General features: G+C 48.4%; 2 protein-coding genes across 9 annotated transcripts in view; one reads left to right on the forward strand and one right to left on the reverse strand.

The window, feature by feature from the left end:
* Positions 1–13,317, forward strand: part of HADHB (hydroxyacyl-CoA dehydrogenase trifunctional multienzyme complex subunit beta) — a 644,785-nt gene that overhangs the window by 151,969 nt on the left and 479,499 nt on the right. The window lies entirely within an intron of this gene.
* DTNB (dystrobrevin beta) overlaps positions 1–13,317 on the reverse strand; it is a 211,304-nt gene that overhangs the window by 5,830 nt on the left and 192,157 nt on the right. For 5 of the 8 annotated variants that reach the window (XM_064508184.1, XM_064508181.1, XM_026111253.2 and 2 more), the window contains 3 exons: positions 12,922–13,081; positions 6,663–6,752; positions 3,425–3,478 (listed from right to left, as the gene is read on the reverse strand). In XM_064508184.1, coding sequence (XP_064364254.1) covers positions 3,425–3,478; positions 6,663–6,752; positions 12,922–13,081 — 304 coding nt within the window. The remainder of the gene's footprint in view (positions 1–3,424; positions 3,479–6,662; positions 6,753–12,921; positions 13,082–13,317) is intronic. The other 3 variants (XM_064508183.1, XR_010388137.1, XR_010388136.1) reach the window with 3 other exon arrangements.

The following is a 13,317-nucleotide window of genomic DNA, read 5'->3' on the forward strand; positions in this document are numbered from 1 at the left end:
GACCTCTTATCTAGTCCAACCCCCCTGCTCAAGGCAGAGTCAACTGGAGCAGGTTGCCCTGGACCGTGTCCAGTTGGGTTTTGAGTATCTCCAGGGATGGAGACTCCACAACCTCTCTGGGCAACTTGTTCCAGTGCTTGGCCACCTTCACCACAAAAAAGTTTCTTTTTTGTGCTCGTTGTTTCTTGTCTTTTTACTGGGCACCACTGAGACAGTCTAGCTACGTCTTCTTTACTCCCTCCCATCAGATATTTATACACACTGGTAAGATCCCCCTGAGCCTTCTCTTCTCCAGGTTGAGCAGTCACAGCTCTTTCAGCCTCTCCTCGTATGAGAGATGCTCCAGTAGCTCCATGTCTCTCTTGTACTGGACCCAGCACTCCAGGTGTGGCTTCACCAGGGCTGAGGATCACCTCCCTCCACCTGCGGGCAGCCTCATGCAGCCCAGGACACCACTGGTCCTATCCCAGTGGGACCCTTGACCAAGGAGCAATGTTTGGCACGTGTGTGAACAAGGATCCCTGTATTAATTTCCAGATTTCTGGGAGGGGTAGCACAAACAGGCAGCGGAGGCTGGCTGAACCGCAATGGAGTGATGCCTAATGTGATCAGATGGATGGAGCTTTGTCAGCTCCTCTGTGCTCTTCTAGGCCTGAAAACCCGTGTAGACAACTTCTCTTAAGATGCTGCCTAATTTGTAATCGTAATCACAGAAGACACAGCCAATTTGGAGTCTTCCTGAATGATTTCATCCTATTAAAATAGTACAATGTCATTGCAGTATCAAACGCATGAACACAAGCCTCCCCAGAGGCAGTGGGAGTCTGGGGGAAGAAACCTGTGAGCTGGATTAATGGGGACACGCAGACCTCCGAAATAACTTTGTGAAGAAACTCGTGTGGAAGCCAACGGGTACCGCTGTCCTCAAGAAACACATTGTAAGGGCAAGGCTTTGCGAGGACCTGCATCTCCCTCGTCCTTCACGCTGATGCAGAAATTTTGAAAGATACAGGCTACATGAAGGGGTGGTGTAAAGGCAGGTCGCTAATGTCCGGCATGGGGGACCCAGCAACTATACCAATATCACATTGAGAAAAGCAGTGAGAAAGATGGGGCTGATATTAGAGAGGACCTAATTGTTCTTCACGTCCGTTCTGGAGAGGGGCAGAAGTAACGGGCTTACACCGCAGCAAGGGAGAGCCTTCCTGAGATGGGGACATGAATGCAGTTGCTGCAAAAAAATAAAATCAGGGCAGCTAGAGCTCATCACGAGCACTTGGCACTGCTGCCCAAAACCCTCCCACCCCATGTAGCTGCAGCATCTGTAGCGTTCATCAGCCCGGGGTATAGCTTGATGCTGAACCCAGAGACTCATCTCCACGTGTGCTTTGGTTTCTAGAGGAGCTTCCAGCATTTCCATAGCATTCCCAAGGGTCTGAACCCTATGGGAGCACTGTAGTTTATATATTGATCGTTCCTTGATTTTTCTGCTAGATCTTCATCTAACCCTGTGGCATTAACAAACCACTTAATCTCTGGCAGCAATAATATTTACATTCCACGTGAAAGCTACTGGGGCAAGTTCTGCTTTTGGTTACGCGTCCCCAGTGCCACCGATTCCACGGCTGCAGCAATAACAAAGCCGAATTTGTCTTACTGGGTGTCTTCTAGCATACATCGTATTTCAGCTCCTCAAGCTCCCCCGTCCCTATTTCCCATGCAGGATACAATACACATTTGGAAAAAGCAGGAGTGTCATCTCCCAGGAATCTAAACTATTTAACATAAGAGGAATGTTCCAGGACAAAGAGAATTCTGTGATTTAAAGCCAATGTGATACTGCTTTGAAAAGTGTTGTTTTAGCTAAGGTCAAACTTATTGCACTTCTCTGTATAAACTTATCGTTTCGAATACTGATGGAAAAACCATCAGGAAACAGAGCAGTCCCAAACACCTGAACGCTTCACAGCACTTACTGGACAGGAGAACTTGGGAAAACAAGCTCTTTTAGTATGAAATGTGAGCCCCCTTCCTTCATGTTCGCCAGAATAAAAATGTGCATAGAACAAAAACAGAATAAAAAGTTCAAGTTTGCCTATGCTGAAATCAGATCTGGCTCAAGTAAGACAAGTGCTTGGGCTAATTCGTCCCTATCCAAGCCTCTTTCTCCAGCTTTGGTTTAAAAAGTAGAAAACACAAGTAGAGCTCTCTAAGCAAATCAGTGTCATGTCTAGAATAAAGACTGAGCTAAAACATTGAATGATTTACTTTCCTGACTACAAGAAATGTGGTATTTGGACAAATCTGCATGGAAACTATTGAATACGTAAGGCAGGAGAGTTCCTGTCACTCACTTTAAAAATGAAAGACGAACTGGCAAACTGCAGCAGTCCCCATCACGGTCTGCTGGCGTTTCCCGCTGATGAGGGCACTCTTGGGGCTCGGCGGTGGCTCTCAACCTCAGCAACAAGCTGACTGCCAGATTTGGGGTCAGGAGAGCATCTTCTCCCCAGATTAGACTGACAGAGATGGTTAAGGATTGTGCTCTCCTCCTTGGTTTGGGCAAGGTCTTTTCTCAAGGGGAGCACCGGGTGCTTCGGGCTCCGGGAGCGTGACGTGAGGAGTGGACACCCTACGGACCCTTCCAACCCAAGGACACCCTGCACAGCTGTTTGCAGAGCGCAGGGCTACGCTCACGCCTGGGGTGATCACGTCCAGCGCGGGGAGCAACCGTGCTAGCACATGTCGTTTATTCATTCACACCAAAGAAAGAAGTGGTCTGGGGAGGATTAGCATCTAGACCCGAAATCCAGGGATATCGGAGATGAAAGGGACCTGCGAAAGCCCGCTTAGCCGAGCCCATTGCCTACGTGGGATCAGCGTCGACAGAGCAATTCTGAACTTCTGTCCAACCAAGCTTATGTGTTCAGCCCTTGGTCGCACAAGGCAGGGGTTCATCGGACGACAGCTGTTGAGTGACTCTCCTGGCAACCAGCCCACGTTTTGTTGTTCCCTAACATATCACTCCATTTGTTTGAACTGGATTTCTCGCAGCGCTCAAGCTCGTCCTCCCGTAACGCGTTTCGAATATCTGTGCGTGGCCTTCGTTAAACAAAAAACACTCTCTAAACCTGAACACACGGACTGTAGAAACCGTTGCAATGACGTCATCGCAAACCATGGCAGATGTGGAGAGACAATCCGGAAAAAGGGAATGACCGGAGCGGAAAGACAAACCGGTCGAGTGTCTGCAGGTGGCAGCAGCAACAGCAGCAGCACGAGGCTGCCGCGACCCGGAATCGCTTGCACTAAAAGCCCTCTCCCGGGGCCCTGGATGGAGAGCTCGCGAGGGCAAACGGACCTCTCACAGGGGAACAAACCACAAAATGCTTTACAGCTCAGACACCGTAATTTGTCCTTTTACCTCGGTCCTTCCCATTCTGCATTTTTTCTGTTTCTTCTTCATCTTCTTCCTCTGCTTCAAAAAAAAAAAAAAGAAAAAAAGCATGAGTCAAGGAGGTGAGAGAACAGATATGTAGGGAACTTTTCTGTGGCAAGGAAGACGTGGCTTTTCAGGCACAGCTGACACTGGAGGGGATGGAGGGCAGGAGAGCAGGCTCCCAAGCAGAACTTGGATGGAAGTGCCACCACCCTTTCCATGGGCACAGTGTCTAGTCATTTCTGGTGGTAACACAGTCCCCGCTTCATCCTCATCGGATGAGCAGAGGTTGCAAAGCGCTAGCTGGAAGCAGCACCTGCAACGTCCAGTAAAGGTGTATCTGGCCCAGGTCCTAGTGGGACCAAAGTCCCTTGCGCACTCTTATTTTAGCACTGTAAGAAGCAAAGCACTACACAATACACACAGTGGAAAGGAGGCCAAGGCTTAAAACCCAAGGTCAGGTCTAGGAAAGAAAAACGAACATGGTTTATGGCGATCCAAGGCGAAACCCTGGAGGTTCCCTTCTGAAATCGTGGAGTTTACCCATTCAGGGCGTTCAGTGACACCAACGCTCACAAAAACCGCTGGGGCAAAGCTATATAACTAACAGGCTGTGCCCCGAGAGAACACGCTCATTTTATGTCTGAGAGCTGGTGGTTCATTATATTTAACTCCAGTTAAGATTAAGCGAGTTTATGGCAAGGCTCGTATTTATGTAGCAGCGAGTGGGAGCAGAAGGTCACATTCTTCCGCAGATGGTGGGTCATATCTTGCTGTGCAACGTTTCAACGAGACCTATGTAAACAGGTAACGGTCATTATGAGCGCTGATATCACTTCTGCCTCTTTCACATGCTGCCGAGAGCAAAGAAAGGCAGAAAACCCTGTAATAAAAGGCACAGTTTGAAAAACGTAGGTATTTTGAGTTGCTCTGATCAAAGGGGATCTTGACTGTCATATAAACATTTGCTCTCTTTGCTGCTTTGATAACAGGACCAGTGACACACATGGGAATCACAGCGATGAGTCCTTAATGTGGGCGCAGAAGACACCGCTGACCAAGCCTAACTCTCCCTTAGCAAGAAGCGAAGGGGCTTCTCAGTTCTGGCCCACAACTTGCCTCCTGTGCAGGAGCAGCTTTGTAGGGCAGAGGCTCAGCCATCTTCCGAAGCGTTGCGCTTGGTCCTTCCTTGGACGTCAGAAGTATCTTTTTAAGCTCCTTTTGAGTAAAGATGGTACTAAACAGCACCTAGTCAGCACCAAGAGTGTGACGACTGCCAGCAGAGGAGAAGGCAGACCCGGGGATGCTCAAACCGTCTACGAGGAGCCCGTACTGTGTACAGAAATAGGTAACCTTCTGCCAGATATACCCCGCAGCAGCGTTTCCTTCCAACGTGATCTGCTTTCTGGGTTCATGCAAAGGTACCGAGAGGCGAACAGGAGGGGCGGGCAGGGCACATAGCATCTCCCAAAATGCTCAAAACCCAGTGCCTGCGGCTACAGCTGGTGGGAGCTGGGGCTGGAGGAGCTGCAGCAGCTCACGGTTCAGCTCCTGGACAGTACACGCTAAATCCCGCTGACTCTCATCAGCTGAGTATAACTCATACTTTTCCTAATTCACACAAATGAAGTGATTTCAGGGATCCTTCTTTAGTATCTGCATATCATCAGTTAGGAGACTGTAATTAATTTGATCTATCTTCCCTCCCTCGTGAACCATAACGACGTTGCACGACAACTGGCAAGGCTGAAACGACCGTCAATAGCGCAAACGTGCTTTTTTTTGCATGTACCAAAGTCTCAGGGATTTCAGAAGAGCGCAGGAGATCGGAAGCCTCGCTGACATTTCGACTGTGCCACAAGGCACCCTGGACCAGACACCGAGCTCAGCCATACCAGTGTAAATCTGCTCTTCCATTAAAAGCAAAAAATAAATTACCGCAGACATCTGTTTTGGGCAAAGAGTTGGTTCACTGTGTTTCAGCCTAAAGGGAACACAACTGTGGGTCTTGGAACATGGTGATTTATTAAAGAAACACAAGGCCCTTTAACTATAATGGCACTAGTGATTCCTGCTGTAATACATGAAAGACTTTATTAACTCACAGCTGCCTTTGCAGCCAAGACACGAGATTTAGATGAGGTGAATTTACTGCTCAGCAGTAAAATATCAACCTGGTTTATAACTAGGGTTTCTGCTTTATAACTATAAATTCTCTATTAAGTGTGGTGGGAACAAAAACTCTAACTAGTTTTAAGATGGAGCTTGATAAGTTTATGGAGGGGATTATGTGATGCAACTACCGGATACAGAAAGGGCCTGGAGGAGACGCCTGGCAGGTCCGTGAGGAATAGAAACTGCGAGTTTCAATCTGAACGCAGAATGCTTGACTTCTTCCTTAAAACAGAAGGCCCACGAGCAAGCTGCTGGAATACTAAATAATCATATACTTCATCACCGACAACGCGAGAGTCACGGGATGCGTCCCTGGATAGAGCAGAGCTCCTGCAGCCCAATCAGCGTGTTTACTTTCGTTGGCATGGTAAAAATGCATGAAGGGAATAATTACTTTTTTTTCATGGCACTATTTAATCCTTTGCTGAAACTGGGCTCATGCACATTGTGCTACATATTTGCGATTACAGCATCCAATGGGGATTTGTTTCAGAGCAGTCTCACCTGCTGTTAAAATACTGCAGTCATCAAGCAATAGTTTGTGCGCACTTACTCAAAAATCTACCCCGACTTCTAACTTCTAGCTTTTGTTGTTAAGGAGCTCTCATTTTCAGAAATATGACTGTAAAAGCGGCAATTCTCTTGTCTAGTAAGTGTCCAGGACATGCCTGCACGCTACTCTGGAAAAGCTTTTTAGTATGATTACATGTGCACAAATCAGTGTGAGCAGGAGCGAGCGAGCTTGATTTCAGTCTGCTTCATGAATCACCAACAGCGAGAGCAGCCACGTTTCTATCTGCAGGATATTACCTTAACTATCGGTGATAAAACCAATGGACACCCTATTCAGATGGAATTTGGAGTCCTCAATAATGTTAGCTATAAAAATTATCTTTCATTTTAGCATGAAAGAAATGAACACATAATCTTGCATCATTTGTTTTAAATACAGTTTTTATAAAAAATAAATCTGAAGATAAATCTCCGAGTTGCGGCTTTAAGCTCCCCTTTTTCCGCTGCACGTGCACGCTGTTAGATCTACTCTTACCTGAATGGAGTTCCTTCACCAGAGATGACATCGTGTTTGTAATGGAATCCGCCGCTACCAGGAGATCATTGCGGAGGTTCCTCCTCGCACCTGGGAGGAAAGCAGACACAGAAGCGCTAGGTAGCAAACGCTGCATTCCCCTTTCCCAACCTACTTCCACCAAGATGCTCATGATGCTCAGGCACACATCCCTCACCAAGCTCCACATATGATTAACTCCCCTTGGAAAGGAGGAGGATAGTGTTAACACCTCTGCCTGCCCAGCGGCCTCTCAGCCCCCCCAGCTGTAAGGCAGGACCCCTCTGAAACCAGCTTGGCTTAGGGAAGGCTTCTCTGTTGCAACAGATATTGCTGAGGTTTGGGAGGAATAAAGGACAACTGCATTGCGGTCCTTTGCAGAACCCTCCTCCTGCATCGCTGGAGGACGTGACTCTCCTCCTCGATGCACCACGCAGGGAGGGGGACTGGGACCCTGCTGCCGCCTGGCCCTGCAGGGACACTGACCTACCGCCTTCCAGCAGAGCAAGTGGCCCGGGGCGCTCGTGCTCTGCAGGCCTCTGCTAGGGGAGAGTTGCCACACAGGCAACTCGAACATCTGCCATGGCTGCGTGCGTACGGCGGGGAATAGTGAGTGCCCCGAATTTGCAAAGGAAATGTGAAATTGGCCCATAAAAGCGATGAGCAAGGCCAGCGGGAGCTGCTGCGTTTCTGGGATGAGTCTTGCTGCCTCTGGGAAGATAATGATCTCGTTATTAACCATCTACTCTGCCTTCCCCGCGCTGGTCCCGCCGTCGGAGCGAGCTGTGCTCTAATGGCAGAGCCTCCCGTTGACTTCAGTCCAATTTGGTCGCACCCCAGCGACCGCAGATGTCGCGGACGTGACTTCCCGGCCTTACGCAGCCCCCTCTCCCTGGCATTTTTTCTGCGCCGTGCAGCGCTGTTACGGTTTTATGGGGAGGCTTTGATGGCATGGCTTCGCATCTTCTGCCCCGGCAGCTGGTCCTCGGCGGCAGGTCCTCGGCTGGTGGGAGCGCCGGCGCGGAGCCGAGGGCTCGCCGCGAGCGCGTCCTCCCAGCGTTTCACTGTCCTGCCTCTCGCCATTCCCCATTAACTCCTCGCAGAAAACGGCTCCAGGCTGTCTGCTGCCCGGCGCAGGCACCAGATGTCCAGATCAGCGTAGCCTCCACGAGAGCTGCTCCGATGCGGCGTAGCGACCGCGCCCTGAGGTCTCCGTGTTTCGGACCCCGTCCCGCCGTTGACTCCAGCAAGGGCAGGAAGGCAACACGTGTGGAATTAACGGCGGCATCTGATGTGACGTTCTGCAGCTGCACCGAACGGCAGTAACGACAACTGTACGCTACATGCTCACGTCTGTTTGAAGTTGGATGCCTCTTTCGTTCCAGACATGCTGCTTTGATCTCCCAAATGCTGCGCTGGCTCCGACTCTCCTCTGTGCAACGTTGTCATTAGCTGTGGCGGTGCGCGATCGCCTGCTGCTACATTTTGCCTACGGATTTTAGCGTTTTTTAGCAATGTGAGCACACGCTCTTGAGCTGACGTGCTTTCCAGCGAGGTTTCTTCTTCCTCCAGTGCTGGGACAGCGAGGTACGGGGCATCCTTAAGCCTGCACAAACACTGCGCAGTTTACGGGAGAAAAATGCAGACTGAAGGCCAACAGGTCTGGGACCTTGGCTTCGTGGAAGCCTCCACAACTCAAAAACGCCTGTGGCGATACAAGATGAAAGGAGACGCGTTTATCCAACATCCCCAACGCTGTCATTGCAAGCAACGGTAAAGCAGGGCCGCTGCCTTGCTGGGTGGCACTTCTGACAGCGCAAGGCTGCAACGCTCCAACCTGCGCCTCCTGCGAAACGAGGCACGAACGATAACGAGCCTGTCTGGACAGCTATGTGTAGAGGCCTCTGGAAGCCCTCCTGGCTGGTGGTATCAAATTATTTTATTATGTGAAAACATGGAGATTTTTATCCTGTTTCCTGCGTTCTCCACTGGTCTTGAATTTGCCTGATTTTGCATGATTAATGTGAAATCGCAGTAATTGCGCAGATTGCCTTTCCGGAAGGATCATTCCAGGAAACTTATTATGAAGTCTGCTGACCATTTTTTCTTGCAAGAATTTTTTCTAGTTGCTGAGAGAAATAAGCTCTCGCCATGGTTATCACAAGATGAACATTCACCCTTGTTTGCAGAGGTGGATTGTGTTTGCACCCGAGGGACTGCTTTCTTCTCTATCAAGATGATAAACAGCAGTATTAGTTTTCTAATGACATGGTGACCTCTGTATTCGAATATTTCACCAGGAATACCATGAGAGAATTCTTTTAATACTGCATTACTGGGTTCTCCCTGAGGTCAATTGGGAGACCAAGAAATCACCTATGGAGGAATCTCATTTTAAGGCCACATTATCAGGATCGCTGAGATCCAGTTTTTTGAAAGTTTCCTTCTCTAGATCTGCTTAGTTTCCTTCTGACCCTGACAGGGAAGCTCGCAGAAGACTTGTGATCTGGGAGGACAGACCAGATGTTGGCTCCTATTAATAAAAGAAGCTGATGTTCCTACCCATTAGTAGGTCACCTCAACAAGGAGAAGTGGAACAGAGCTGAGATCTTCACTTCTCTTTCCTCTTCCCCCCCCATTGCAACATTTCATAAGAATCTAGTAGATGTGCGTAGGTCAGCAAACATCATTAAAATATTTTTGTTAAAAAAACATGAAATAAATGCCACCTTTTTGCAAGAATTTTGTACTGCAGGCATCGCCTATAGGTTTTCTGCCTCTGCAGAGTCATCACCACTAGCAGCACCAAGCTGTTGTGATGTGCTACGCAAGTCCTTAGCCCGGCCCTAAAAAGTTTTATACAACACCTGATACATGGCAACATACATCTGAGATGCTGTCAGACCTTAAAACCTAGAAAAAAGCAGGTTTCCACTTCAGGCAATACTGACAGGTCCCGATGGAGTCCATGCCCTCGTGAACCAGTCATCCAAGCGACAGGTATCAATGAATCCTTGATGATTACATGAGCTCCTACAAGAGCCGAGGGTCCGAGGAAGGCAATTCTGACTACAAACCATGCAAAGACAACGTTGTTTTGTTGTGGCTTTAGCCTGTGTCTCTGAAGAGAAAAGCAGATGAATAGAGAGCAAATTTTGATGCCAAAGCAATATTGTAAAAAAAAAAAAAAAAAATCAAGCACGTCAGTTAATGTGCTACTATAATCATGTGTTCATTACTCATTACTCTGCAGGAAGGAGATCTTTTCATCTCTTTGTATTTTCCTCATTAAAAAAAGGAAAGGGGAAAAGGCTGAACCAGATAGAGCAGATTTTCTCCGTAACTTGTAGGACTCATTGCACTGCTGTTCCACTTTATGCAGCCTGGAAAAAAGAAAGCCAATCTGCAAAGGGGGGAAGGAAAGGCAGCTGCCAAAGAAATCAGTTGAGAGCTCTCGGCTGCACCATCAAACTCGCTGCAGAGATGAAGAGGAGGCGACCGGACCACCCACAGCAACAGATGGAGTGCTGTGCCTCTGGTATTTGGCATCGTGCCTCTCTGGAAATGCCTGCTGCTGCTGTCGTTTCTGGAAGTGTTTAGAGGGATGAGGAGCTTGCTCCTACCGATGGGATTGGAAAAAGACAGATCCTGCTCGCAGAGGGGTTGTAGATACTCGGTGTTTGCAGACTGGACTTCCTTCATCAACTCACCTGCTCACTGACCAAAATTTTGGAGAACAAATAACAGAGCCTTTAATTTTGCTGGGTGTGCTGAGGGCATGCAGGCCTTGCTGCAGCCCTCTAGACTCAGACGCTAATTAAAAGTATTCCTTGCTACCTCCTGCTCCTCTGCTACCATTTTGTAGTCTCTTTCCTCACCCTCTTCTGGCAGCAGCTCATTTTCCGATCAGCAGCTGATAAATACAAATTGTTGTTTAAAACGTGTTTGCTTTCCAAATGTATCACCAGTTCCACGTTTCCAGCTGTATCATCAGTTCCACGAAGTTTATCTTCATGGTTTCTTTGTTTTGAGAAGACCGTTCAGCTGACAAAGGCTCTGACAAGGAAGATGCTCCTGGGATAACGCGACCTGCAGTTCTGCGATTGCAGTGCGTCAGGGAAACGATGGATTTTCTACCTTTCCTTCCTTTATTGTTGGTAAGTGAAATACGAAATACGAGTGGATGTCCACCTCAAGAAATGTGGCTGGGGAAGGTCTATAACTAAATAACTAGGACTGAGGACTTCAGTTAACAACCAGCCATGCTACAGCATTAAAAGTCTAAAGGGTTGCAGGCAGACGTTGCTACTCAGAAAGGTAAAATAAAACAAACTGCTACGTACATCCCCAGGTGGATGTTTGTCCCTAAGCTGAGACTGTACCGGAGTCTCTCGTGCCCCAGTAATTCAGAAACAACCTCCGTGTTTGCCAGCGGTCCCCAGGGAGGGCAGCTCCGGAGACGGCTCCCTCGGAGCTCTCCACCCTGGCTGCTTCTGCAGTACCAAAGATTCAGAGTTCTGGACCAAAATGGGCAAAAGAGAGGAAAAGAGCGCACAAAACCTGAGTGACATCACTCCTGAGAAAAAAAGAGTATAGGCACGCACTCTTACCGAGAATGACTTCTTTCAGTATGAACGCAGCTGAAATAGGTAGGAGTGAAGAATAACTAATTTCCACCTCCCTTTTTAGAGAAATGGCTCCCTGAAGGTAAAAAGCTCTTATTTGCCAAGTCTCCTGACATCAGCCTGACAGCCAAGTCTTCGCTTGCCTCCTCCTAGCATTCCTGGAGAATCAAGCCTCCACCGGAGAAGCGAGTCTTCCTCCTCTTCAGCATCCGAGGACGAGGTCGTGGTCTGTGCTGGGTTGAACAAGTTTCCATTTCCTCCGGTTGTCTTCAAATTTTGAAGCACTTTTTGAGCCGAAGTGGCCTTGACATGTACAAGTTAGCTTTTTTTAAAAAGGTGCCTGTAAACTTTTTTTTTTTAAAAAGAAGCAGCAGCTAAGTATAAACTCACACTACCTACAGAAGTGGGGGACTAAAAATACGCATGTCAACTGCTGCCCTGGTTTTCTCCAAAGCACTATAAGCTGCATTACACAGAAACGGACAGCTTACCCCGGCAAAATGCACTCCATTTGAGCCCAGCCATATGGATTTTACCAAAGAAAGAGGATAAAGTGCACAGAGAGCAGCCGGGCTAAAACTCCTCGATTATCCAGCGCTGATAATGTCTATTTACAGAGCAGTTGGCAACAATAAGATTAGGCAAAAAGAGGGGTTTTTTGGTTTTTTTTTGTTTTTGGTTTTGTTCTTTTCTCAAATGCAAAGGGGACTAACATATAGAGAAAGTGCAAAGGAAAAAAACAAGTTTTGACATTTAGCTCAGAGCGAGGTAAGGGCAAACGGGTGTCCACGCTCTTACGTGCCCTTGGTGTTGAAGGCAGCATCAGCCAGCACGCAGCGGACGGAGAGGGGTCCGATCAGGCAGCTTGGCCTCTGCATCCTCCAAGAGCATCCTGATGCACCCAAAGGACCTCCAGAGATGACATGTCACTGCTCCATTTCTTTAAATTATCTCTTCTGTTTCTTCCTTATGGCTTTCCCCTCTCCCCTTCTCTACTCCACTTCTTGTTTAGTACTTTCTCCTTCTCCTCCTCCTCGCAGGGTTGCTGCACGTCTGTGTATCGGCGAGAGCTTGCCGTTCACAGCTGTGTACGCTGGCTAAGTGCTCCGTTCAGTACAAGCTTCACTGATTTGCACTGCAAAATTTCCACTTTCTTTTCACCTCACAACCAGCAGACAGGTAACTAAACGTTAGCTGAATATTCTGGATAAGAGTGCTACTTGTTTCTTTGCTTTCAGTTATTGAACTGCCTTTTTGCTTAATCTTTGGGTCACGTTCTGATGAGAGGGCTCCGATTTTCCTCTCGCAACACACTGCACAGCGATGCAAAGTTCAACTACACGGTTTGTAAATACAACCAGTTTTTCATGTATAACTGCTCCATTACTTGCAGGCATAACTTTGCGAGATGGGAAGATCCTTGGCGGGAAGCTCATGATCACAGAAATAATTCTATCAAGTTGTAAAGATTAAAAATATGCCCCCAATCCATTTGGTCCAGAACGCAAGAAAGTGTTGCATTAATTGCTGCGTCCGCATTTGGGAGCTACGCTTGTGCCACGCGTAATAACGGCAGGATTAACCCCAGACGTGGTCCTGCTTTGCACGATACCCACCTTGGGCGAAGGCTTCCTGCACGTCCCCCCTGACACCGGCGAGGGCGTCCTGGGGCACGTGCGTCGGGGTGGAGCCGGCGGAGGTCGACCGGACGGGCATGGGCATGGGGCGGCCCGCCCCGTGGGTGGGCGAGGAGTGGGCAGAGCCTGCTGCTTGAGCCTGCGTGGGAAACACGAGACACGGTTTCCACATTTTTAACTTTACACTTTTTGGGTCAACGTCTAAAAATAATTGTGCAAAAAAAAAAAAAAAAAAAACACCATGCAAGGAAAGGCACTTCGCCCAAATATTCAGAATCTGAGTAATGCGGATGCACGACTGGCAGACGCTAAGCGACCGCTCCCGCAGCGGCGAGGAACGGGAGGCGGCAGCAGGCAGGGCCGGGTGGAGCACGA

Source organism: Dromaius novaehollandiae, chromosome 3 (assembly GCF_036370855.1).
Source record: "Dromaius novaehollandiae isolate bDroNov1 chromosome 3, bDroNov1.hap1, whole genome shotgun sequence".
NCBI classification, from domain to species: Eukaryota; Metazoa; Chordata; class Aves; order Casuariiformes; family Dromaiidae; genus Dromaius; species Dromaius novaehollandiae.